Raw genomic sequence first — 26,327 nt, forward strand, 5'->3', positions numbered from 1 at the left:
TCGTCTGGAAGACAGGATACCCGGCTAGTGTGGTGCAGCCTGTAGAGAACCCAAGGCCTGAACAGCATGGGCCGCAAATCCTCACGGAAGCTTCTCTCATTGGCCCTGGACAAAAACCTCAGCCCCCGAGACCCTGCTCTTCCTGCACATGGGAACCAGTCATTTCCAACACCATGCTAATTAGGAGGACCCTAAAGTAATGGAGGCAGGCTGCAGCATCCTTCAATATAAATCATTCTCGCCTCTACAGGCCCACGATAGGTTGCATCCTTGTCGCTCTGTCTGCATTGAAAGTGAATGTTTATAGTCTCAGTTCATCGGTTCACATTAGCCTCATGCTGAATATTTAAACACAGAACAATTTGAACACACCATGGAGGAAGACAGTGACTGCACTTTCATTTGGAACAGCAAGGGCTCATCTAATAATAATTTAGTAAATCAGCCATTTAGTGGCTCGGTTGTGCACTGTGTCGTGCCAAATATTATTCAGTTCGACTGTACACTCGCAGAATTGGAATTTAGACTCTAGTCGCGGGCACTGTTTTTTTTGCTCAATGGAGAGACGGGGCCCAAAGCCGCCCTCCCTAAAGAGCGTTGTGTTTGGTGATTTATCATAAATACAGAGCTGGGGCACAAGGCACCAGGAGCCTGCTGTATACATTGTATTCTAATTACGCTGTTATTGTTTTGGTCTTTATGCAAAGACTATCAGTGATTCCAAAGCCACAGTTGCATCAGTGAAAATACAAATACAAACTCTTTGCATAATAGCATTGCCTGTTAGCAGAAAAGGGGGTGACTAAAGGTTTCAGAAAAGGATAAAGAAAACCCCTACATCTTTTATCTTCCACACCATGACACTGGCCACTCTCTCATTTTATTAGCTCAGTTATTTTTTAATTTGAAGAAATTCCATTAACAGTATATCCAGGAACCAACGTGACTCAAATAAAAAATACCCCAAAGCCAAAACCGGTTTGGCTCAGTAGATAGAGCGTCAGCCTGCGGACTGAAAGGTCCCAGGTTTGATTCTGGTAAAGGGCATGTACATTGGTTGCAGGTACATCCCCAGTAGGGGGTGTGCAGGAGGCAGCTGGTCGATTTTTATCTCTCATCGATGATTCTAGTTCTTTATCCCTCTCCCTTCCTCTCTGTAAAAAATCAATAAAATATATATTTTTTAAAATACCCCAAAGCAAATCAGAGGTTATAATAATTCATAGACAAAACATTTTTAAAATTTATTTCTTTATTTTTCTATTACAGTTGTTATTCAATATTATTTTATGTTAGTTTCAGCATAGTGGGTAGACAGTCATATACTTTACAAAATGATCCCCACCCCTTATAATTCAAGCACCTACCTGGCCCCATTCATAGTTATTTCAATATTATCGACTATATTCCCTATGCTGTACATTGTTACATCCCCCTCATGACAATTTTGTCATGAAGTACTAATCTGTACTTCTCTGAACCCCCTCCCTTCTGGCGATCCCATCAGTTTGTTCTCTGCATCTCTGAGTCTGTTTCTGTTTTGTTTAATTTGTTATTTAGATTCCACATAGAAGTGAAGTCATATGGTATTTGTCTTTCTCGGTCTGACTTATTTCACTTAGCATAATACTCTCTAAGTCCTTCCATGTTGTTGGAAATGGTAAGGTTTCATTCTTTTTTATGGTCGAGTAGTATTCCATCATACATACACACTTACACACACAAAAAAAAAAACTTAAAAAAAATTTTTATATACTAGAGGTCCCTTGGCCTGGCTTGTGCCCTTTCACAATCCAGGACCCCTCAAGGGATGTCGGAGAGCAGGTTTCAGCCAGGCCAAAGGACCCCATAAGTGCATGAATCCATGCACTGGGCCTCTAGTATGCATATAAGATTTTTGGTTAATCCCTTTCCACCCTCTCCCCTCCCCTCTTCCTTCTGAGATTTATCAGTCTGTTCCATGTTTCCATGCCTGTGATTTCTTCTCCTGCATTGAGCATCTGCCCCTGGAAGGTCAGTGCACATCATAGCTACCAGCTGGTTGGCCGGTTGCTTAGGCTTTTATATATAGAGATCTATAGGTGGGACTTGCATTGCTTCCATATGTTGGGTATCCTATATAATAAACCTCAATATGCAAATTGACCAACTGATGGAACAACTGGCTGCTATAATGAGCACTGACCACCAGGGGCAGACACTCAATGCAGGAGCTTCCCCCAGTCGAGGCTGGTGAACAGGTGGTGCCAGGCCATCAGCCAAGGTGGGTTCCAGCGGCACCCACCCTTCACCCTCCCAGTCGCCTCACCCACGGTTGCCCTAGGGACCCTACCCATACACGAATTTCATGCACCAGGCCTCTAGTAGTACATAATGCTATGATGAATGCTATGATGGTCTTTTACCCAGAAGTGGAATTGCTGGGTGATAAGGCAGATCCATTTTTAATTTTTTGAGATAACTCCATACTGCTTTTCACAGTGGCTGCACCAGTCTGCATTCCCATTAATAGTGCACATCCTTGCCAGTACTTGTCGATTTATTGATGATAGTCATTCTGATAGATGTGAAGTGATACCTCATTATTGTTTTAATTTGCATTTCTCTGGTGATTAGGAACGCTCAGCATCTTTTCATATGTCTGTTGGCCATCGGTATATCTTCTTTGAAGAAGTGTCTAATGAGGTCTTCAGCCCATTTTTAATTGGACTGTTTGTTTTTTGGTGTTGAGTTGTATGAGTTCTTTATAGATTTTGGATATTAACCCCTTATAGGATGTATCATGGGTGAATATGTTCTTGCACCCAGTGGTTGTCTTTTCATTTTGTTGGTGGTTTCCTTTGCTGAGCAAAAACATTTTAGCTTGATACAGTTTCATTTGTTTTTGGTTTTTTTTCTTTTCTTTTGTTTGCCTTCCCTGAGGAGATATATCAGAAAAGAATATTGCTAAGGGAAATGTCCGAGATTTTACTACCTATGTTTTTATTTAGGATTTTTATGGTTTTGAGTCCTACATTTAACTCTTTAATCTATTTTGAGTTTATTTTTGTATATGTCATACGAAGGTGGTCTAGTTTCATTTTTTTGCATGTATCGGTCCAATTTTCCCAACATCATTTATTGGATAGACTGTGAGACAAAGCACGCTTGACTATGATTTCAAAAAAATGTAGTCTCTTCATTCTCTTGTCAAAAACACAAACTGTGGAACACAATACATTTTCTGCATCTCTCCTATCAGCCAGAAAACTTATGGGCAGATTCCATTTACCCATTGTGATAATATATATAGTTTATTATGGGGATTTAGTGTCCCCAACTGATTCTTTCATCAGCTGAGGATAGCCTGGATCTCTGTACCCCTGAAATTATACCGAGTGTCCCCAAAATGTATTCACATTTTAACAGCTGATAGCTCAATTTTAAAAGTGAAATGTATTTTAATAAACACTGTATTAAATATTATTCAAATTTTGGGGGGACACCTTATATAGAGACGTGTGTGTGCGTGTGTGTGTGTGTGTGTGATGAGTATGCACATATGCATGCATATATCATTTTTCTGAAGAGGAGATTTAGTTTCAGTTAAAAAACACAGTACTTCTAGAGGTTACAAGTCTCACTTTTTATTTAATTTAATTTATTTTAACTGACTTGTCAGCGAGTTACTCTGTTTGTCACTATGGTATCACACCAATTTTAGAGATGAGGACCCTGGCACGCAGAAAGGACAACCTGCTCAGGCTTCTGCAGCTGATAAATGGAGGTCTTCTATCTCACCAGCCTTCTCCACCATTAGTCCATTCAGAATCTTTTGCAGTAGTTTGCAAAGAAGGTTTCAAATAGCACTCAGAATGGATAATACACGTTGACTCTAAAGAATGCATGCATGAAATTTGTCCATGTCTTCTGGAAACCAAGCCAGGTGCAGGTATTAACCCTGCTCTGCAGACCAGGAAGCAATTACAGGGCAGGGTGTGGGTCTGAGTCAACTCTGTTGGACTCCAGAGCCAGCATCCCAAGGCCTGCCCCCGAGAATTAAGAAAAGGGAATTTTGAGAGAGAGAGAGAGAGAGAGAGAGAGAGAGAGAGAGAAGAAGCAATTTTGCAAACCAGTCTTTAAAAAAGAATCCCTCCAGTTGGCCAGGGAGAAACAGGGAAGTGGTAGCATAGACTAAGGTTGCCTAAACCAGATGAAAGTGGCAGCAGGGGTTAAAATACACACCTGTGTACCTTTTACTTTGGGGATTATTCTCTCACTCCTTAGCTATAGAGTGATTGTGGTAGGGACCTGTAACAACAGATTACTCCAATAGCTTAATTCTGGAACCTATTTTTTAAAAATATATATTTTATTGATTTTTTACGGAGAGGAGGGGAGAGGGATAGAAAGTTAGAAACATCAATGAGAGAGAAACATCAATCAGGTGCCTCCTCCACACTCCCTACTGGGGATGTGCCCGCAACCAAGGTACATGCCCTTGACAGGAATTGAACCTGGGACCCTTCAGTCTGCAGGCCGTCGCTTTGTCCACTGAGCCAAACCTGTTAGGGCTAGAACCTTTTTCAAGGTCTTTGTTAGCACTGAGATCTCAATGAGGGGGGCTAAGTTTAACCTAGTTCATATCACACCCCATGTAAAAGAACACTGAAAATGACTACTCATTAATTCAAGAAGTCACAGGAGGAACAAGGGACTAACTCACACCTGCCTGTCCGCCATCTAGTATCCTCCTCTTAAAGACCGAAGCCGTTAGAAACAGATGGTAGGAGGTCTTCAGACTTGTTCACTGTTTTCAGCCTTGAGTAACACTTCATGTAAGCCCTGGAGGAACAGGGACTGAGCCCCAGTGGTCTGCAGGCAGTGTACTTCCAATGCAGTTATAGTTAAGACCACCTGTAAAGCCCAGGAATCATCATTCAGAAACATTGGTCTGGAGGTCCATATAATAACAGATGATGTTCAACAACATCAGAAGCAAAAAACAAGCAAACCAAACTATATGTGTGCTTCCCTGAGTTATCTCTAAATTACAGTGTAGTTCCAGCATTCACAGATCACTTACTCAGGTTTAAATATAACCACACACACACACACAAACACTGTGTACACATGCGAAACGCACACACATAGACATACACATTTGCACATGTGACAGTGCATCTCTTCGTTGACTCAGTGGTCCTTTTCCTTTCAAACCAGGTATTTCTTCTCCTCCACCCCCAGGAAAGGGAAGCCACAGCCAAAAGACAAAGAGAAACAGAAGTAGTTAATATTTGGCCTTTGTGTTTCTAAGAGCCCAGGCCTTGGCAACTTAAAAGATTTCCAAGGGTAATTTTGAGTCGAGGCCATTTTTATTTCATGTGCTGACTTTACAACCTACCCCCGAGAAAGGCACCTCTGCCCATCGCCTTCTCTTTAAGCTGAGACTTTTATCCTGATCAGAAAGCCGATTTCCAAGGCCACTCAGCAGGACCTAACCCAGAGCGCTGGTCTGAAACCATACAACGGATGGGAATCAGAGGAGCCCGCCGGAGGTGGCCAAGTTCAGCTCTGTACCTCCAAGCGGGTCAGGTTCACAGGGGTGCAGACACCATTTTTCACTGTGTTTGTGGCAGGAAGCACCCCAGGCTCCCATTCACCAATTACCATGACACCATTTCGAGGGGAATGCCAGGAGACCAAAAAGACGGGGGGAAAGCCATTGTCATAACTCTTCTCAGGAACACCAGGTTTCACAATTTATCCTTAACTGCTGACACTTGAAAAGTCGCACATTTTGGTAAAATGAATCAAGCTGTAATGTTTCTTTTATGAGATCCCCTTGCAGGAAAGGGAGGTCCGGCACCTGGCGGAGGCCGTCCTCGGTTATCCATCATGGCAAAGGCGGCTGTCCCGGCCAGCTTCTCAGAGGTCACGCGATCGAACCAACAGCTCTTACAACTATGTTATTGCTTACGGAACAGTAATTGAGGCACCGGATAAAAATTACCTGGTCTAATAGGCAGCGAACAATTCTCACTCAATAAAATTGTAAGCCAAATCATTCATTTCATAACACTCTGGCTAATTTATTTGTTGACCTTTTAATATCCATAGCTCTTCAGTGGTATTAACTGCAACTCAGACAAAAATCTCTTGTTCATTTCGCTCTCATTGATTTTTCTCTTTTCTTTTCCATGGAGGCAATCACAGCTGCTTTGAAAACAGGCTTTTTCTTTCCACTGTAAAAGTCAGTCATGTAAGTTAGCATGTCTTACATGGTCAGAGTTGCATTAGCGTACAGCCTACTTTAATGTCACGTGGTTCCGAACTCTTCAGTACCATGTCTAACAAAGGCGATGCCTCCAGCCGGATGAACCATAATAAACACATTTCGGGGTAAGAGAGCCCTCGTCTACCCTGAACATAAAATCAACTTGAAGGTGAAAGGAGGTTGAGAAGTGGCCGCTGCCTTTTCTTTAGACCAGACCAGCATGCTTTTGTTGCCTCTTGTATCAATAGCCATGGACCTCCTTCTGAATATGTAATTCCTTTGTTCTGGAAATTTCTGCAGATTTTGATTAAGGTTTGAATTTTATTTTTCTTTATAAGACGGTGGGCAACGAGTGTGCTTGATAATATTCTGTAAGTTTCAGCTAACACTTCTTATCTAGTAAAATAGGCTAAAGTCTTTACAATGCAGGACAGTAAAATATAATCGTTACACATTTGGCATTTTATGCCTCTCTAGGAATAACCACTTGCTACCTACGCCTCATCTATGCTCCTCCTTTCCATTTCAATTTACTCTAAAGTGGTCCTTAGCTGTAATGAGAATGCCCCTTTCAACAGAAACATGCTTAATTATATCCTTGCTAAGTATAAGTGACTCTTCTCAGTCACAGGGCTTCTGAGCAGAGAGTTTAAAGCGTGACACTAAAGGTTTCTAATGATCTCTGCGGTAAGCTCCATTTCAAGTTCATATTACCAGAAAAATGAAAAATTTGAGGAATGTCTCAGAGGATCAGAAACTAAACAGTGCTAAAGTATTATTTTGGTTTGTTTCACTCTGTCCCTCACTGCCCTCATTATATGATTTTTAAGAATGCAACGTTGACTATGGTGGAATTTTCCATTTGGCTGAATTAATACAAAGGAAGTTGGGACATAAAACCACCCTCCACAGAAATACCTCTCAGCACAACTAGTATTTGTTGCCGGGTGCATCCAGCTCTGTGGGGAATGGGCAATTCCGATTGATTTTTGGCTTTCAGGATTCCCAATCTGTAGTGTCCCCCATACTTTCAGGAGCAGGCAGGGAAGGCACTGGAATTTAAGGGCTAGTGAGCTGAAGGTACTGCTCAAAACTGGACCCTCCAGTCAACTCCAGAGTGAAGAGGCCTGTGAAATCACTGCTGGTTTCATTGATAGAGGCATATCGCTTTTAAATCAGGAGTGGTTTTTGCCACTTCGCTGTATTTTATGCCGCTGGTGTCTGTGCCCACTGTGTCCAGTGGCAACACAGGCTGTTGGCAAGTGGGGGTCAGGAAACCGTGCCGTGACAGAGAGTATTGTGCTGCTTTCTCTGGAATCAACCACGTCTACTTGCCTTTGATGCTTGTAGTTTAGCTTCTGTTTTCCTCTATATCCTGCAAAACATCATTTCCCACTCTAGGGGGCAGAAAGCCAAGCACAGATTGTCCTCCCGAGTTGCGGAAGCATCCCTGGACCTTATTTTATGAGGGAGTTCCCAGAGTCTCCAGATCTGATTCTGAAACTTGAAATGCATGTTGTGTTGGTAAATGGGTGTCCATCTGGCTTTGAGAGTTGGCTTCTATGTGCTGTGAATGAGGGATCATTTAGACTAGGGGTGTTGAACTCAATCAGAGAAGGGGCCAAAATCTAAAATCCAGTCTAAATCGCGGGCCGAATGGTTTACTGAACAGTCATAAACTGTCATTGTGATGGAAATGCAGCGGAGTGCAGTGATGACAGCGCAGTGCGGGCCACATTGCAAGGCCTGGCGGGACGGATTTGGCCCGCGGGCCTTGTGTTTGACACATGTGATTTAGACCATCTCCCCTGCTTACCTGGGTTTGAATTACTTGGAACAGTGAATTGGGTCTAAAAATGGGCTCACCATTAGAGAATTAGCCAATCTTTCCTCTCTCCCTAGAACAGTGTTTCCCAAACTTTTGACATATGTGTACCCCTTCTATAATTTTCGTAACGCTGAGTACCCCTCTTACACATGAGAACATAGAATTAGGTGCAGCTAAGCACGGTGCAGTGCATATCCCCACCAAACTCCAGTGCAACGTGTACCCCCACCAAACTCTTCCTGTACCCCTGGTGGTACGTGTACCCCACTTTGGGAAACACTGTGTCTAGAAGATTAGATGTAGGCAGAGAATATGAGCTTATCAGCCACACACTTGTCGAAGGAGGATAATAATCATCAGAGATTTTACTCTCAGGAAACAGAAGAAAAGATGAGTTGACCATATCTGTATATCAGAAATGCTACGCCTGCTTTCCACAAGTGTGCAAATTCCCAAGTATTTCTAAGGGCCTAAAAGGACAGTTAATAAAAGGCTAATGTTCATCAAGACCAAACTCCTGTTGCTAGGAGCCTATAACTTGAGATAATGTCTGTACCCAACATGATTCATTAACTTAATCACAAAATTAAAATGTAAGTGCAAGCCAGCAGGAGACAAAGAGTAAATCCAAACAAAGAAGGGACATAAAAAAATCCCCGCAGTGATCAAGACTTAACTTTTGGGAATTTATATATTGGATTCAAAAGTCTGGAGCCCAATGGAGCACCAAATTTAAGTCTCCTGCTTTTATAAACCATGCCAAATATGCAACGTTGCCATTTAACCATGTAAACTAAGCATGCACTTTAAAAAATAACTATCTTAGAACAAACTCTTCAACAAGAATTTCTCAGAGGCTGAGAGGAGACTGAGACGCATCACTGGAATTAAAGAACCTACAGCCTAGTGTGGAAAGCAAACATACACTTAAGAGCAGAGCAGAATGACCCTTGTAGCAGAATGATGCTTGTACTGCTGTGCTGGGTGGTACAGTCAGCACAATTTTTTCCCAGAAGAATGAGAGAGATTAGGAGCTGGGGTACCAGTGAAGGCAAGATTCTCGAAAGCTCAGGCTCTGATGTCTAATAGGCATGGGGTTGAATCCCTGCTCAGCCACTTATCAGTTGTGTAAACTCAGGGAAAGCTAGCTGACCTTTCTGAGCCTCAGTTTCCTCACCTGTGAAATGGTGATATGGACAATACCTTAACAGGCTCTCTGAATGAGTCAATGTCTCACTTTCAATAAACCATAGTTATCTTTGTCATTGTTATACCACCACCACAGTTACTAAGCTTTAGAAGGTGAGAATGAGTTTTCGCAGCTTGAAGCCAGCATTTAAAATACAGGAGAGACAGAAGGAGTGAATGGGTGGAGAGAGGAAGGAGCCCCATATTTTACTCCCAGGTGAGGAAGACTAGCTAGACCAGGATAGTGAGCAGTTCTTTATATGTGCAGGGTGATAAGACTGGATAAAGAGGGTAGGAGCAGACTGTTGGGGGGAATCTTTTGTAATCCCTGTAGAACCCTGTACCTTGATTCTGGGAAGACAGTGTGCTCTGAAAGGTTCTGGAGAGTAAGTAGTCATCAGTGTGTGACCACTGGGGCCACAGGAGGCTCAAAAAATACTTGCTGACTGATTTAATTGCAATGCAGGGAACATAGCAGAATCTTCCCTCTGTATCTGTATCCCACTCCTCATTATTATGATAAATGCTCCAAACCCAAGTAAAACCTGGAACAATTGCACTTCTATTTCTCGAGACTCTACTTGCCCTTCTGTCTTCTCAGGTTGTCTGTAAACTTTAAATAGATTTACTTTTATCCATTTCGTCTATCTTCGAACCCCCATTCATATAATTATCAACTAACAGTCATGGCGAGACAGGTGCAACCAGGTTTTAATTGTGAGAGGAAAGTTGTTGTTTCCAAGAAGTAAACGTTTTCTGTTTCTTTAATAGAGAAGAAATCCAAGACCATGAAAAGAAAAAAAAAATAGTCCAACTCGGCATGAAACTGAGAACAAGCACGAGCTCTGTAAGGAGACTCCCAGGCTTTTCAATATTTAGGATCTAGTATTTGTCTTAATTCCCCTATGGGGTATTTTTTAAAAATCCAAAGATAGGATTAATTATCCTGGAAGAATCTAATCTCTACCCTCATGTTTTAAACTGCAAGCAGGGAGACATTTCAAACATTATGAAAGAAGAGGAAATCTCTCCTGACAAATAAATGCCTTGAAAAATTAGTTATTAGTACTAGTCAAGTGCTCTTTCTTCCCAGAAATATTAAAATTGCATATTAGAGTGGAAAGATCCTTATTCCATGCTCCCTCCTAATGCCACAAAACTAAGACTTGAGGAACAATTTCAGAGACAAAGAGGATATGAAACATCCAGCTCTTCCCCTTATAGGAAATCCCCCTCCCCATATCCCAGGCTCAATCATTTCCTAATGTGAAATTACAGATTTTTCCAATTACCTTATAAAACTGCAAAAAAATTACACTTGTGACCACAGAAAAGATAGCACACACTATCAATTTGATTTTAAAAGGCATACATCTTTTATACTACCTGTCATTGTTATAATGCCTTTTACAAATTTAATCAATACATTTTAACATTCTATATACTTTAAGTGCAATATACAATAAATATTCAAGTTTCATCTTAAACGGGCTCTAGCCTTTAAATTGTTAAAATGGCAGTGCCCTTTCCATCTACTTACATAATGTCATAAAATATACATTTCAAGGTAAATGAAGTCAGCTACTTCAATTTAGTTCCTCAAACTGGTAGTAAATGAGAGGTTAACACTATGGTGCCAAACCCATTATTGAGTAAATTTAGCACCTTGGACAGCTCTGTAAAATCTTTATTGCTTTCCTGACCTGCTCGTCATGTTCTGTCCGTGTGTTCAGGGGCTCTCAGCTCTGATTGAAAGGCAATATATTAGATCCCAACACAAACACGCTTGGGGGCTAGTTCCCTGGGAGCATAATGACATGGAGGTGAGAGCAATTTTCTGGTCACCGAAATCCAAGCACCTTGCAGGCCCGTGGCACTCACTCATAGAGGACCCGGACGTTTCCTTTCTCCTTCCCATTTGTGGAAATAACTAATAGAAGCCGAGTCACATGGGCAAAGCAGGACCAAGATGCGGGCTCTCCTGTGAACCCCACAGTGGATGCCGCAGTGCGTTTTGAAATGGGAGAGATATCATTTAAGGACATCGCTGAAGTGATAACCCAGGTTCACCTCCTCGAGACGGCTGGTCTGAAGCTGTGTGGGGCCGCTGACCCACCCATAGCAGGGAGCCAGGTTGCAAAGCATGGCCCAGCTTCATGGATCAAAGAAGGAGTCAACCTGAGGAAACAAGATTCGGGTGTTCCATTTTCAAAGGATTAATGGTGAGGAGAGCTCTGGGTATCGACAGGAGGAAAAATCCACGTGGATTAAATCATTAAAATCCTTTATCACACAATATATATGAGATTAAAACATATAGTACCATGGGTAGCTGGCCTTTTTTTCAGGTTCACAAAAACTTCAAAGATCTTGGGGTTTATATTGACTGTCCCTCCTCCCTGGTTCTGTGCAATTAATTAAATAAGTTAGGAAGCACCGCTTGAAATCCTCAAGGATACCAGTGCTCACAAGTGTAAAAACCACCAGTCTTATGGCTCTTGACAAACAGGAGACTTGTATTTTTTTTTCTCAAAATGAAAAGGAAGAAAAAACACTTTCTCTGCCAACCCCAAAACACTGGCATAAATATGTATCTGAAGAAATAACGGAGCACAGACCCAGAGAAGTAAAATCCTAGCAAGTAAACTATCTGGGTCTTGTTTTGTTTTCATCTTCCCTGTGAGCCAGAGGAAGCTGCGAGGTCCCAGAGAGAGCAGCGGAGCTGAATTTGATCTGCGGCTAGGGTTCAGCGTGCCCATCGCGCGGTGAATTATTAACTGCTGTGGTCAGACAATACTGCAAACAAAAGGCTGTAAATTAGCTGGTTGCTTGCATTAGAAGCATAGAGGAATTATTTCAGATGTATTGATTCAAACCCCATTGATTCTATAATACTTTTCACTCCTGCTATGAAAAATAACTGGACTGTTTTTGTAAATGGGGTCTAGCAGCTTAAGGCAAGCATAAATGTTTATTAAGGAACTGAAAATCCCTCTTCCTCATTTTTGAATTTAGGACATATATAATAGTAGTTACTGCAGTATGACAACTATTTTATCTTGTATTATGGAGAAGTTAACATTGAGAAATGCTAATATGCATCTAAGAGCTTGTCATTTCAAGACTCGGTCTAGAATTTTTGAAGAGGCTATGGTGATGGCAAAATGAATGCAATTATGTCCCTATTTTCTGATCAGCATCTCCAGTGTATGAAAAGGGAGTTGTAACTATGTCACCCTGCAGAAATTGATTGTGTAAAATAAAGTGAGACTTCTTTTTGAAACTTTTACCCACAGCAAAAGAAAAAAATTGTAAACATGTCTTTTTGCAAAGTCACCTCTGATAGCCACGCATGCCTTTAGGCTTGGTTCTCTTATAAGCCTCCATTCTATCTACATGGATCACATTTTGCAATATAAATGAATCTGGAAGAAATCAGGGCAAAATGAAGAGGGGAATATTGCTTTTGGTCAGAACAACAACAAAAAAATCACTACACACACTTTTGTGGAGTGCCATATATTATTGGAAACAAGCAAGCAAGCTAAATGTGGAAGCCTACTTAAATGAAAAGATGGAGATACATTTTCTTCAATGGGGAGGGGAGGGAACAGCAGAGCATAGATCTCGGATAAGAATGAATGAGCAGATAGGGAAGATGCTAACAATCCTGGATTAGAGAAGAATCACTACCAAGGATACACTGCTGGTCGTGAGGATGCGTGCAGAGGGAGCTTCTGAAGGCAGGAGACTCCTTTGGTGAGAGCCTTCGATGAGCAGGGCATGGCCGAGGTATGTGGGTTGACTGTATCACCCCCTTATGTCCGGATTGTGCCACACAATGGAGATAAAGAAGTTTAATGCTACATGCTTCTAGTAGCTGAAGATTGATTGGAAATCCCTCGAAAATGACCTGTCTGATAAGGTCATGGTGCCTGGAATAAGCAATTAAGTGCAAAATAAACGCATCTTAGGGATTCATAACATGCACTGAATGACATCGATTGTAGTCATCCAGTAAATGACCTCGCAATTGTATTCGGCAATAAACACATGAGCGCTTTATCGTGCCTATGGCAGGCGCTTGAGTGATGTATTTTATCTTGCAGCACCAACGATGCTCACCTTTTGACTCGATTAAGTGTGTATGTGAACAGGGACAAATTGGTGATTTAGCACCATTCGGGGATTCCCGGAGCTACTGCCTTCAGAGTAGTGCCTTGGCAGAGAGTGGCCAGGATAAGGGCAACCTGCCTTCACTCAGAGGCCTGTGTCTGCTTCTCCCGACAGGAAGTCATACTCAAGAGGGCCGCGGACCTGGTGGAAGCGCTGTATGGGATGCCACACAACAACCAGGTGAGCGAATGGGGCCTCCAGCTACGCGGGCTACACATTCAATGGGAGGTCCCAGATTCCTTGGTATAATGGAAACATTCAGAACCTATAAAAGCCCCTTGCACGAGTTCAGCATTTAAGCCATTCAGACACATCACATTGCAAAACCATTCAATTTTTCTCTCTTCTTTTGTAAAAATTTTATTGCCTTTTCTACTGTGATCATTTTCTTTACCAGAAGAGGCATTCTGTTTAAAATGAAATCTTCTGTGGGAATGTACTTCATGATGGAGGGAGAGAGTTACTGGTGCTTTATTTTATTCCTCAGGGTTTTCAAGCCAATTGAGGAGGGGAAAAGGGGTTTAATTTCTTCTCCTAAAAAGTATAACAAGATCTGAATATAACTATCTTCCTCTATTTCATAGAGCACATTCTTGTATGAGGGTGCAAGTATGAGTTGGACAAATTATTCACTCTTTTTGTGCCATCTGAGTCAATGTGAAGGGGACACAGTCCCACTAATACTCAGGGACCCAGAGAGTTCTAATCTACCCTAAAATCAGTAGGAGAGGGGGCTGTGTGCATGTGTGTGAGGTGTACTAGTATAGCTTCCATGTTCCTGTGTGTTCCCAGGGAGCTGTCATAGACTGCCAGGTGGTGTGGAGGGAAGGCTTTGATAATGGTCTTCCCAAGTCAGACAGACAGGGCTCTACAGCCCAACTCTGTCCTTAAATAGGTAAGTTTCCCCAGTTGTGATATGAGAGTGATGACAGACTAAACCCGAAGGTTTGCAGAGGCAGGTGCAGAAGTTGATGCCGTTATCCTTGGGAAGCCCGGAGCATGGTCCACAGTGAGCCGCTGACCATGATGTCACTGGGGTGTGATGGGGTAGCTAATGGGGGTGCTCCTCTTACTTTCCAGGAGATTATTCTGAAGAGAGCAGCTGACATCGCGGAGGCCCTATACAGTGTCCCCCGCAACCACAGCCAGCTCCCGGCCCTCACTAACACTTCGGTCCATGCGGGCATGATGGGCGTGAACTCCTTCAGTGGACAACTGGCCGTGAATGTCTCCGAGGCCTCCCAGGCCACCAATCAGGGTCAGGAGCCTGTTCTTCCTCCTTCCTGTTCCCCTGTCCCTTCCAAACCTAATGCTTTGAACCAAAAGGGAGATTCCTGGTCAGTGTGCATCAGGCACCGTGGTGGCATTTTGTCGAGGAAGCTGGCAGAGGGGGCTGTTGAGATGTGTGCCTAGAGCCACCGATGTACCAGACTTCTCACCATAAAACAAGCGTTACAGACCACAAGAAGGGCGGGAATGGAAGTTCCAAAGGGCCAACGCATAGCATCCGCACCCAGGGAATAGGAGCCTGTTCACTTCAGGGTACATCTTGTAAATTGGGATTTATTTCTGCTCCAAAATGACGATTTATGGGCCCTGCATTGCCACTTCTCAGGGCCCTGCTAAGTATTTATGATCTCCTAAGAAATGCGCCTTTGCTGGTTTCCCATTTTAATCAGAGCCAGCACCACGAGCCCTTCCTGTGAATCACCAGTACTTTTTTTCTGGGGCACAATGTGGGGCAGCCATTCCCTGCCCCATCTTCCAGGACTGCCACCCTCACCTCTGGTTTTGTCCCCGCCCCTCAGGTTTCACCCGCAACTCAAGCAGCGTCTCACCACATGGATACGTGCCGAGCACCACCCCCCAGCAGACCAACTATAACTCTGTCACCACAAGCATGAATGGATATGGCACAGCCGCCATGTCCAATTTGGGTGGCTCCCCGACCTTCCTCAATGGCTCGGCTGCCAACTCGCCCTATGCCAGTAAGTACAGACATGTTTCTGCAGGGAACTCAGCTTTGTGCTGTGCGGCCCACTGTGCAGCTCTCTGCCAGCCCAGCATTGACCCAGATGCTGCTGCTGGGGCAGAACTGTTTCCATCAGACACCACTGCCTCCTTGGCTCACCTTTCTCCCCCCCAAAACCGCCCTAACCATCAGAACTTTGCTGCAACCCAAAGCAGCAGTATGATATTATGGCAAGAACCCAAGCTTGGAATCAGATGGAGACAGGTCACTAACTCGTGGCCCCAGAAAGCTGATCTCCTCTCCAAGTCTCAATTTTTAGTCTGTGAAATGGGAAGAAACTAGCTTCAACCCCATAGAATTGTTGTGAGACTTAGATAAAAGAATGCATGCCATGAGTTGTCCCTGTCCCGTGAGAGGCACATGCAGTGAATCTAAGTACTAGTCATAATGATAACAGTGAGGGGGCAGGTAATACTATAGCACAGTAACAATAGTCTAAAACTTAAACTCTCTTCCTTTAGGAATATGACTCCTTTATTTTTAGTGCCTAAAAACAACACAACTTTATTACCTTGAGTTCTAGAGGTCAAAGGTCAACAATGGGCTGGCAGGACTGGGTTCCTTGTGGCGGCTCTGGGGAAATCTAATTTCCTTTGTTGTTTTAATTGTTGGAATTTTCCCCCCTTTGTGTTTGATATGCACTTAAAAAACACACCAACCAATGAAAAAATACACTTTTATTTTTTCCAAAAACCTGGCACAGGAAACACGCACAGACACAAGAAATGTTCTTGGCTCTTGTCTTAAAGAAGTGTACCTTAGGGTATTTTTTGGTACCACATTTAGATTGTACCTAAAAAGCCTCAATGAATTGGTTGCATGTAAAATGTCATGTGATGTGTCTCTACATTCTCTTTGTCTCCCTCAGAGGATATTTATATAGACAACCAAGCTCATCTTGGACAGTGTGGTTGACCCTTGTTGTCTAAAATGTGGCCAAACTCTTAGGCATTTATAGGAAAAGAGGATGATTGAAGATGTATTGTTCAATGAAAGAATATTCATGACTTTTTTTAAAATCATGTTTAGCTAAAAATACTGAAAGTGATGCTGTCTCTTATGGTGGAAATGTGGAGAGTGATAATCCTTAGAAAGTTTCAAAGTTATTTCTGAAAGCAATACTGAGGGCCTTTTGCTTTCTGGGCTCAGTGTAGCTAAATAGTTCTACTTTGTTTGGAATCATCAGCAGGTTGAACATTTAGAATTTCCCCCCCAATAACGTGCTTACATTATGTCTGTCTGCTCGAGAGTCGACGGTGAGGGCCAGTTCCACGTAGATTTTGATTCATGGGAAGGTTGTTCCTCATAGATCTATCAGTTCGGTGTTCTCCCATCTACTCAATCAGAAAATGTTTCCATCATGACCTGAAAATTAAAAGGTGGCACTCTTAATTAAATCAATAAACTAATTGCTATATGGAAGCAATCCAATTTAAGGTGCTTGGATTGCTCCATCTTCTCAAGCCCGCGCAGACACCGAGCAACTTCAGCCTGAGATTGCATCTGTCAGCCCGGGAAACTTCGAACACTTAATTTCCATTAATTGATTTCCTTAGTGCTCACAAATATAGTATTAAATTCTCAAATAAGCTCTCAGATGGGACGGTTTCATCTGCATAAATGCAAATAAAACAATAAATACCAAGCCCAGCAGATTCAAATTTTTGCTTCCATAAGACTTAATTATTCATAAACCACTCATGTTGAAAAATCCCTTGCAGGATAATAAAAAAAAAAAAAAAGTAAAATAAGACATTCCACTGGTTAGCACACTTTCTGGTGTGCAGGCTGGTAACTATTATAATAACGTTGTAACAAACGGAACTGCTTGACTAACTCTCACCCCTCTCTCTGTTCACACTCCCCACCCCTAAATACACATCACCATCTTATTTGCCAATGAGATTAATTGCCTTCCTTGGTAAACCAGGATTTCTAGTCTAGGAATATTTAAAAACCAAACCTCCAGTGCAGGGGTTTTGCAATTTAAATGGGTGTTATTATTGAGCGTATTTTCACATTTACAAATCCTAAGAGATGTATAAAAATGCTGGCCTCATTAAAAGAAAAAGTACAGTTTAGGAAATGCTTGTGGAAACTCTGAGGATGGCTGTGTAAAGCATTCAGGGCCTTAGATTGTGATTGTATGCCACTGAGAGCTCATTGCGAGGGTTCACTTCTCCGCTGGCAACTGCTGCCTGTGACCAATTCTTTCTCAAGTCAATAGGCCAAGGGTAAGCCTACCTTCGCAGACCCTGGGAGCCTTTTCTCCTGGCTCTTTTTCCTCTGCATGACAGTGTGGTAGAAAGAGCACTGAGTCGGGGTGTGGTTCCTGGCTTCACCATTCCAGCAATGGCCCTTGGGTTAGTGACGTTACTGTTTTCTGAGTTCCAGCTGGCTCCATTGGCTCAGGTGTAAAAAGGATGTAATAGGCCCCAACTTAACTTGCTTGGCCAATGACATAAGCTGAAAAAGATGGGAAGATGTCTTCTGATTGATAAAGCAATAGATAACGTTCATGACATAATAGGAGAAATAACACAGTAGAAGGAAGTACCTAGAATTTGAATTAAGTGCCTGGGAATCACTGGGCAGCATTCATACTCTTCCCAGGAGATGACGGAGCTGGAAGGGGAATAGATGGAGATACTAGTCTTGAGTTGTAGAGGACTTAGTGGGTGCAAAATCTGTCTCCTAAAGTAATCGAAAGATGAGAGGACTATTGTTGGTAGAGAAGGTGTGTCTCCCAAACTCTTTCGTATTCCCAAGCATCTAGGTGTTCTTTCTCTCTGAATTGCCCACATCAGTTCTCCCATCATTGATTATCCACATTCCCACTCCTACTAGACTGGGAGTATTTACATAAGACTCCTCCTATCACACTGCTTCTTAATTCACAATCATTTACATTCCACTTCATGGGGGCTAGACGGGATTTAGAATGTTGACTTGTAGTTCTGCATTAGCTACAAAGGTTGCATGTGACAGTCTACTTGTCCACCTTGCCTCCTACCCACCTATCTCTGTGCTGTGGAGTATCAAGGTGCAATCATATTCTTAAAGAACCCATGCAATCATGGGGAGAAAAGGGACCCACACATACGCACCTCCCTATGTCAGTGCCCGCAGTCATCCTTCTTCCTCACACTCTCTCATTATGGCAGTGACCATGTACTCTCAGGCTGGCCTCCTTCAACCTCTTATCCCCAACCCCTTTGCTAGAACCTCAGGTTAGGCTCCACCAGGAATGCTTTCCCTGACACCTCCTCTGTGAAGCCTTCTCTGGTTTCCCTTTCCTATCTCTATAGAGTTCACCAGGCTCACTTTTGTTGCTATTTTGTGCTACCCTAACCCTTGTAAGAGCACGTTGTTCCCTGGCTTGGGGCACCTCAGTGCCTAGCATGCTCCTGGCACACAGTAAACCCACAATAAACACAAAGGAGATCAACACCAACTGAAGGTAGCACATGCCAAGTACCTGCACCAAATGATGATGAAAGCAGACCAGCTCCTGAGCGTTTGGGGAAAGCTCATGCTGGTGGGGCAGTCTGAGCCACCTTGTGTTGAGATGCCAGGAGAACTACTAATCTCTGCTTTCCCATTGCCTCTCCCAGTCGTGCCATCCAGCCCCACCATGGCCTCTTCCACAAGCCTCCCCTCCAACTGCAGCAGCTCCTCCGGCATCTTCTCCTTCTCACCAGCCAACATGGTCTCCGCCGTGAAACAGAAGAGTGCTTTCGCACCAGTCGTCAGACCCCAGACCTCCCCGCCTCCCACCTGCACCAGCACCAATGGGAACAGCCTGCAAGGTAAGCCCTGGGCCCCACCGGGCCAGCCAGATGCCCTGACTCCACCCTCCCAGGCCTGAAGCAGATGTGTCACTGCTGCCGAGGGCACCAGCTTCTCTTTGCCCTCATCTCTTCTGTTCTTCTGTGTTCACTCTCCTTGGTCCTGGCCACAGCCCTCTTCTGCTGGGCCTGCCTGAGAAGCCCTCTTTTTAACTCCAGGAATTGTGCTTAGGCCCGGGATTTGCTTGAGAATACTGTTTCCGTTTATTAATGCCATCGTTTTTCTTTTCTCCTCTTTCATTCCCTGTGGTCGCTATAATCAGACCAGTCTTTTGTGGACTCTAGCAAGTTCTCCACTGCAGGGTCTCTCTCGGGACTGGCCTTCTCCTGAAGTAGGTCACTCAACCTTCCCTTCCAGTTGGCTGTGTCAGGGTGAATGTGTGTGGGGCTGATAACAGGGAGGGGGTGAGCCACGGCCTGGTCAGAGCCCTGACATTAGAGCAGCATAGGACAAAAGCTCAAGACTTTCTACTGGCAACCCAAAACACCACTAGAGTATTCATTAAAATTGTTCAGTCTCTTCCCTGTCATGTAATATAGAAAACAATAGAGTCACCAATAGAGTCACCAAGAGTTAAAGTGACCTTTTGGTTCATTAAGAAAAATAACCACGTTTTTCAAACGCGTCCACCACTTCTTACATTTTTTTCATTGCCGGTGTCATGGTGTGGACCTGCACCATCTTGTTCTTTTTCCCACACCAGGTTGTGTGATAGGTACTCACCGTTAAGTGTGTGATCTCCAAAAGCTGGTGTGGCCCAAGCCGGTTTCAAACTCAGGCTCAAACATTCATCTCCTCTCTCCATCTCCCAGGCACTTTACTACTTGGGGGGTTGGAGTGTAAAACAGATGTGTCCAGGGTCCCTCAGGCATCTGGCAGAGAAATATTAAATGATCAATTAAACGATCTGCTACCATTTGTTCAGCACACAAGAGTCATGTGCTAAGGACTGAGCATGCTTTGTCTTCCTTGATCCCCACATCTTCCTGATGAAATAGGAGGACTATTATGGTCTCCGTTGTGCAGATGGTAACACTGAAGCATAAGGAGAGTAAATACCTGCTCACAGGCCAAGCCAGTCAACTGTGGGGATGAATGTAAACCCAGCAGGGTCTGTGACCCGAACCCCTGACCTACACAGCTCCCTATGGTGCCTCCCCCTTCAGTGGTTGTCACACTCCTGGCTACTGATGGAGGGCAGCAGACTTGTTTGGTACCTCTCAGCCCTCTCAGCCCTGCTTCTCATGTGTAAGTGCATGTATATTTATATTCATATACACTGTACTCTGTGCTGGACACTTTACCTTGGTGGAACCTTCCATTGATTCTGAAAACTCCATGAAGTCATCACTATCCCTAGAGATGGGGAAATTAAGGCCCAGTTTGCTCAAGGTCACCCAGGTAGTACTGACCACCTTTTCGTGCCATGCTGAGCAAGGCAGGAGAAAGAAGGGGTGGAAAATGGGGATGTGGCCCAGGTTTTAGAACTTCTGGATTCAAGGAACATCTGGTAGTATAGGGATGTGTGTAACAATGAAAGGGCTTTAAGACAGGGGCACATACTAGGTTTGTGCATCCTAACCTCCCCCCCCCCCCCCCCTGGTCTACACAAACTCCAGAAGTAATGAGATTCCCTCCTATTTATGGTTATCCACGGCCTCTCTAAGATGCAGAGCATGGAGGGTTTGAGGGTAACTCTGGAGTGCACTGCCCTTTCCCTCTGAACATGTATCCAGGAGATTCTTGCTGGTTGTTGTTTTTCTGACACTGTCATGGACCAAGTGTCCCTACTTTTGGGGGGTGGCTGTAGGGGAGGTATGAGTAGAGAAATTAACAGTCAATTCTGATGCCATCCATCCTACCCCCTGCCTGCTCCACTCCCAACCAAGACACTCACCTGGCAGGGCCCCTACACACTCTGCACACAATTCAGGAAGCTCCTGCAGGGGGCCTGGGTTTCCCCAAGCAAGGTGACAGTCAGACTCTGGGCTCCTAGAATTAGAACCAAAGCATTAGTTCATCTTTTGCTTTCTGAACCCCACCTCTTCTGTAGAAAAGGACATAGTGGGTTGTAGAATTGCAAGTAAGAACCTCTGGCGTGTTATGTTCCTCCTTCTCCTTCTCATAGTTACAGTAACACCTGCTTCCTTTGGACCCTCCCTCCCCCCCCCCCCCCCCCTAGTTCAGGATGGTGATCATTAAGGCAGGACAAGTGACACGGGAAGAGTTGGTTAAGCAAATTGACCATGTAAACAAGATTACAGGTGACACACATAGACTGCTTAAGTATTTTAAAGGCCTATTACCTCCACCACTCTGCTAACTATACCATCCTTTTTTTTTTCTTTTTTTTTTCTTTTTTTTTTCTATAAAGCCAAATTCTAAAGACCTTATCCCCAGCATCCCTTCCTTAGCCTCAAAGCCCAACTCTTCTCCTAGAATGAAGCATAGCAGCCTCCCAGGATGGAGGTTAGGGTGATCACAGCACTCACATGGGAGAGCTTGATCCCAGCCTAGCTTCTGCATTGTCTCAACCTCCCCACCACCCTTTGGTGTACACTGTTTATTGTCCCCATTTTACAGACACAGAAACTGAGACTTATAGCCAACATAGCTCATTGAGTGTTACACAGCTAGCAAGTGTGCAGACCGACCATTGTAAATCCTTATGCTTTATGCCTACACTACAGCCAAGCCTCTGAATTAGGCCCATGTAGACTACACCGTCCTGACCTTAAAAAGTTCCCCATGAAGATCAACGCAACAAACACCACAGGAATGAAGGCAGGTCTGTCTCGGGGGAGGCTGGGAACCGTGCTGTGGAAGCTCAAGGGAAAGGTTAGGGAGCATGCCTACCAGCCTTTGAAATGGCCTGTAGGTGGAGGGCAGGTAGGATTTGGGCAAAGGGACACAGAGGAAGGGGCACTGAAGCAGAGGATTAGGGAAACTGAGCCAGAGAATGATGTGCAGTCGCCATAAGCCCCCAGCACCCTGGTGCACGAAGTCCTTCATAGTCATTCGCCCAGAGTTTCCACTATGATCCCAGCTAGCTTTCTCAGGGAGTCAAGACCTTTGACAATTTACCATATGTCTTGAGAAATATTTTTAGGACAAGGTGACTCTTAATCTCATTCCTTCTGGAGCCTCAGAAGATATTCTGTTAAAAACCGGTTTACATGTGCTGAAACACGTCTAGAAAATGATCCTTACTGAATTGCTGGCTTGAGGATCCATAATGCACCAAAGTGCACGGAGGGTCCTGAGATGTCCTGAAGCCAAACAACCAAATGTTTGCCCAAAGAACCCTTTCCAGATACCAGCGAACATCCATAAAAACTTTGGGAAAGGCAGAGACATCTTCCCTTCTAGCCATTGGTCAGTCCCAATGCTAGACTCCCCAGCGTGCCACTCTCATAGGAAGAGTTGAGTCACCTAGCACGCTCATTGTCCTGGAGCCATCCTCCCCTTCTCCCAAAGCCGCAGCCCCCAGCAGGGTTTCTCTGCAATCTCAGTCCTAGAGGAAGGACTTCATTAATTGAGAGAGGGGCAGCCCAGAGAAGGCTGGCACCATCTCCTCCACCCAGTGTTGTGATTTCAAACCCTAACCAAGTCCCTGACCATCTGGGCAATGAAAAGTTAAAAATGAAAGGCTGACCGTGGCTGGTGTGGTCAGTGGTTAGAGCATTGGCCCATACTGAAGGGTTGTGGGTTTGATTCTTGGTCAAGGACACGTACCTGGGTTGTAGGTCCATTCCCTGTCCCTAGTCTGGACACGTCAGGAGGCAACCAGCTGAAATGTTTCTCTCTTCACTCTCTGTGAAGAACAAAGGAAAAAATAACAAGTGAGAAAAACAAAACGCACATATAATATATATAAAACAAAAGGCCAGAACATTCTCACACTGAGATTTTTCTTCCCCAGCTTGGCTGAAACTCAGACTGGCCAGGCCCACCCAATTGGGGTGCCATGCTGTCCAGTAGTGAACCCCGTGGAATTGGAATTTATTATTATTTTTTTTTAGCATTTGTTCCATTTGTGTAGGCTCTTTCCTTATTCTATTCCTGGTTAGCTCCTAATTCTTACTCACATGGTGGTTCAAGGAAGCCCCCGCTCCAGAGTCCCCAGCTCTGCAAAACGTTCTGTTTTGCTTTGTTCTTACCGAACGTGGAAACTGTTCCTGCCTTTCACACAGGAGTCCTCTGGGCTCCTGTCACTGGACATGGCCACCCAGCTGCCGGGGAGGACGGCAGTGCCCTCCATCTTGTGATAAGTTTGGCCCGTAGGGCTCTCTGAGAGTGTCATGTCCTCATGGAGATCTTGGGTAACCCAACATGCCAGTGGCATCTCTGGAACATTCCAAGCCTTAGACACCCAGCCCTCTAACCCACATAAGCAATGCTGAGGATTGCAGCACAGATGCAGGCAAATGGCTCCCGGGAGCTCCGGGGGCACCCCTGCAGTCTGCAGTGAAGTTTGTGTATGAAATGGCCTCTTTAGAGGTGTCTGAGCTCAGAGGCCACAAACGCTGTTTTCCCAGCATGCACCCCTCAGTGAGGGTTCTGCACTGGACTTTAGGAAGTCACAGGCAAGATAGAGTGAGCTGTAACTCCGATGGCGTGTACAGGATTCTGGGTATAAGTACACATGGGACTTCTTCCGGAGAGAGGTCTGAGGGCCAGGGAAGTGTGGCAGACCAAAGCCACCCACTGGATAGCCTCAGATATGTTTGCTTGTTTGATTTTAGTTATTTGCCAACCCTATGTAAACTGAGCTAGTCTTTTAAATCCACACCTTTACCTTGTCTCCACACCTTTACCTTGTCTTCAGATAGCTCAGCTCTGGTGGCTCAGAGGAGGCATTCCTGCCCAGCGGCCTTTGGTGGGAGCGAGTCCCTGGCCCCTCTGCAGGAGGTGTGCCCTGGGCGGAGTCAGCTCAAGCCCTGCGCAGGGCACTTCGTTCCAGCCTGGGCTCTCGGGGCACTGGAGCTGGCCATCCCTGCATTCCAGATTAAGAAGAGCTGTTAGCTGTGGGCTAGCACACCAGTTAGCCTTGCTTTATAATGCTTAACATGGCCCTGGTGGAGGTTTAATATAATTATCCTAACACATCATGCCAGGAACCAAAACACTGCTTAGATTTTTTTTTTTTTCCCACTTCTGCACATCCAAATGGGATCGTTTCAGGCCCCAACTGATCAATGGTGGCTGAATGACTGAATCCATTGACCAAATTAGCAGAAAGCTTGTCAGTTTCCACTTTGCTTTGCACCATATTGACTCTGCCCCGCTACCTGGCTGTGCTGTGGGGAAATTGCCCTTCAAGGCCAGGCACACGGTAAATGTGTGGGGGGAGGCAGGAGGCGGCTTGCTTCCTTTTGCCATAAGCTCAGAAAGGTCTGCCTTTGCTAAGGGTGACTGGGCTCACCTCCAGCCTGAACAGAAAGGTCCTCATGGAAGTGGGGGTGCTGAGCAGGCACTACATGGAGACCCCCTACCCCTCACCTTTGGAGCTATGAACATCTTGCATTCTCAAGTTAAGCTTGGATTGAAATATGGAGCTCCCTGTTTCAAAAGGGGCTCAGTGGACTCTTAGGGGGACTGCATTTCCAACTGATCCCAACTCTTTGGGGGTTTAAGTTGGTCTGCATTTGGCAAGAGGCACTTCCTGTTTCTAAGAAAAATGGCTTTTGAGGGCTTAAGAAAAAGGCTCCAGGAGCTTTTGGACTGCAAACTGGCTCTTGCAAAACAACATTTGGATGATTTACGTGTAAATGAATCAGAAACATGTGGATTAAATTTCCTTGTGAATACAGATGGGTTTAAAAATTAACGAAAAAAGTGTTTGGCAAAATACTTATTTTTTAATTGAATCTAAAATGTCAGGGGTGGGGGAGGGGAGGCACCGGGTTTGTGTGCCTCCTCCCGTGCCCCCAGTCCTCACCCTGCAGGGCTCCGAGCCCCATCTAGCCTCCCCCTGTGTATCTACTGCAGTGTGTGTTAATTGGGGTTCAGTGTGTTTTTTAATGGCACATTCCTCCAGACATGATATTTGGGAAATGAAAAGAGTCACTTCCTAGATGCAGTCACCACTGATTTAAATGTAGAATTGCCAATAAAAAACAAATAAAACAATGACCTCTAGACAGCATGCTAAACCACCCATAAGAGGCAGTGATGGCCGCCCCTTGCTTCTAATGAAAGCATTGCTCTCATCTCTGCGTATTTCAAAGCTGCCACCCTCACTAATTATGTTTTAGACACACCCCTGTATTCCTCACACCCATCATGTGAAGTGTGCTGGGTGGCAGGGTACTTATTCAATATCAGAGGAATCAGCTCAGAGAAGTTAAACAACTAATCCAAGGTCACACAGCTCAGTTACACAGAAGTTTGGGTTAGAAAAAATAGCGACTAATCCCTATGAGGTCTTGCCTAGGAGCTGAACGGGGGCCAGGCACTTACCATATGTAGTTTTACTTAAATCGTCAACAAGCCTGGCAGTATCACAGCCTTGGCAAATGCCGATGAGCTACACTTTCTAGCAGAGGACAAGAAGATACCTCTGGGGACCACACTCAGCAAGCAGGGAGGCTGGAGGTGGAAAGCCGGTCTATGGGATTCCCTGCTCTTCTGAACACACCGTGTGGCCTTCTAACTGAGCATTGGGAGAGATTTTTGATGACATTGACAGCCTTCCCTTTTCCCAGGATCTCACCCCAGCTTTCCAAGACTATATTTCTCTAGGGGCAGGTGCAGACCATTCTAGCAGCCTGGATGAAGTGGTAGTATAGGAGACATTCTAGAGTTTCATGCATACCTGCTTTCTCCTTCTCTTCTGCCTCCTCCTCCTCTTCCCGATTTCCCAGCTTCACAGGCCCATGGACAAGGCCTGTGGCAGCTGCCCTGCCTTGGGTTGCTGGCGCTGGCGTCAGTCTGGGAGCTAACAGAGCACAGAGATACCCATGGTGTTTTGTGAAAGTACTGGCAGTTGGGACGGA

The 26,327-nt window shown here is 44.5% G+C and overlaps 1 protein-coding gene across 8 annotated transcripts in view; it reads left to right on the plus strand.

Moving 5' to 3' along the window:
* EBF1 (EBF transcription factor 1) overlaps window positions 1-26,327 on the plus strand; it is a 387,980-nt gene that overhangs the window by 358,029 nt on the left and 3,624 nt on the right. For 4 of the 8 annotated variants that reach the window (XM_036423502.2, XM_036423503.2, XM_036423504.2 and 1 more), the window contains exons 12-16: window positions 13,563-13,628; window positions 14,529-14,706; window positions 15,257-15,436; window positions 19,095-19,289; window positions 19,592-19,660. In XM_036423502.2, the coding sequence (XP_036279395.1) occupies window positions 13,563-13,628; window positions 14,529-14,706; window positions 15,257-15,436; window positions 19,095-19,289; window positions 19,592-19,659 (687 nt within the window). In that variant the 3' untranslated portion in view covers window position 19,660. The remainder of the gene's footprint in view (window positions 1-13,562; window positions 13,629-14,528; window positions 14,707-15,256; window positions 15,437-19,094; window positions 19,290-19,591; window positions 19,661-26,327) is intronic. The other 4 variants (XM_036423506.2, XM_036423507.2, XM_036423508.2 and 1 more) reach the window with 1 other exon arrangement.

Source organism: Pipistrellus kuhlii, unplaced genomic scaffold, assembly GCF_014108245.1.
Source record: "Pipistrellus kuhlii isolate mPipKuh1 unplaced genomic scaffold, mPipKuh1.p scaffold_m20_p_8, whole genome shotgun sequence".
Taxonomy (NCBI): domain Eukaryota; kingdom Metazoa; phylum Chordata; class Mammalia; order Chiroptera; family Vespertilionidae; genus Pipistrellus; species Pipistrellus kuhlii.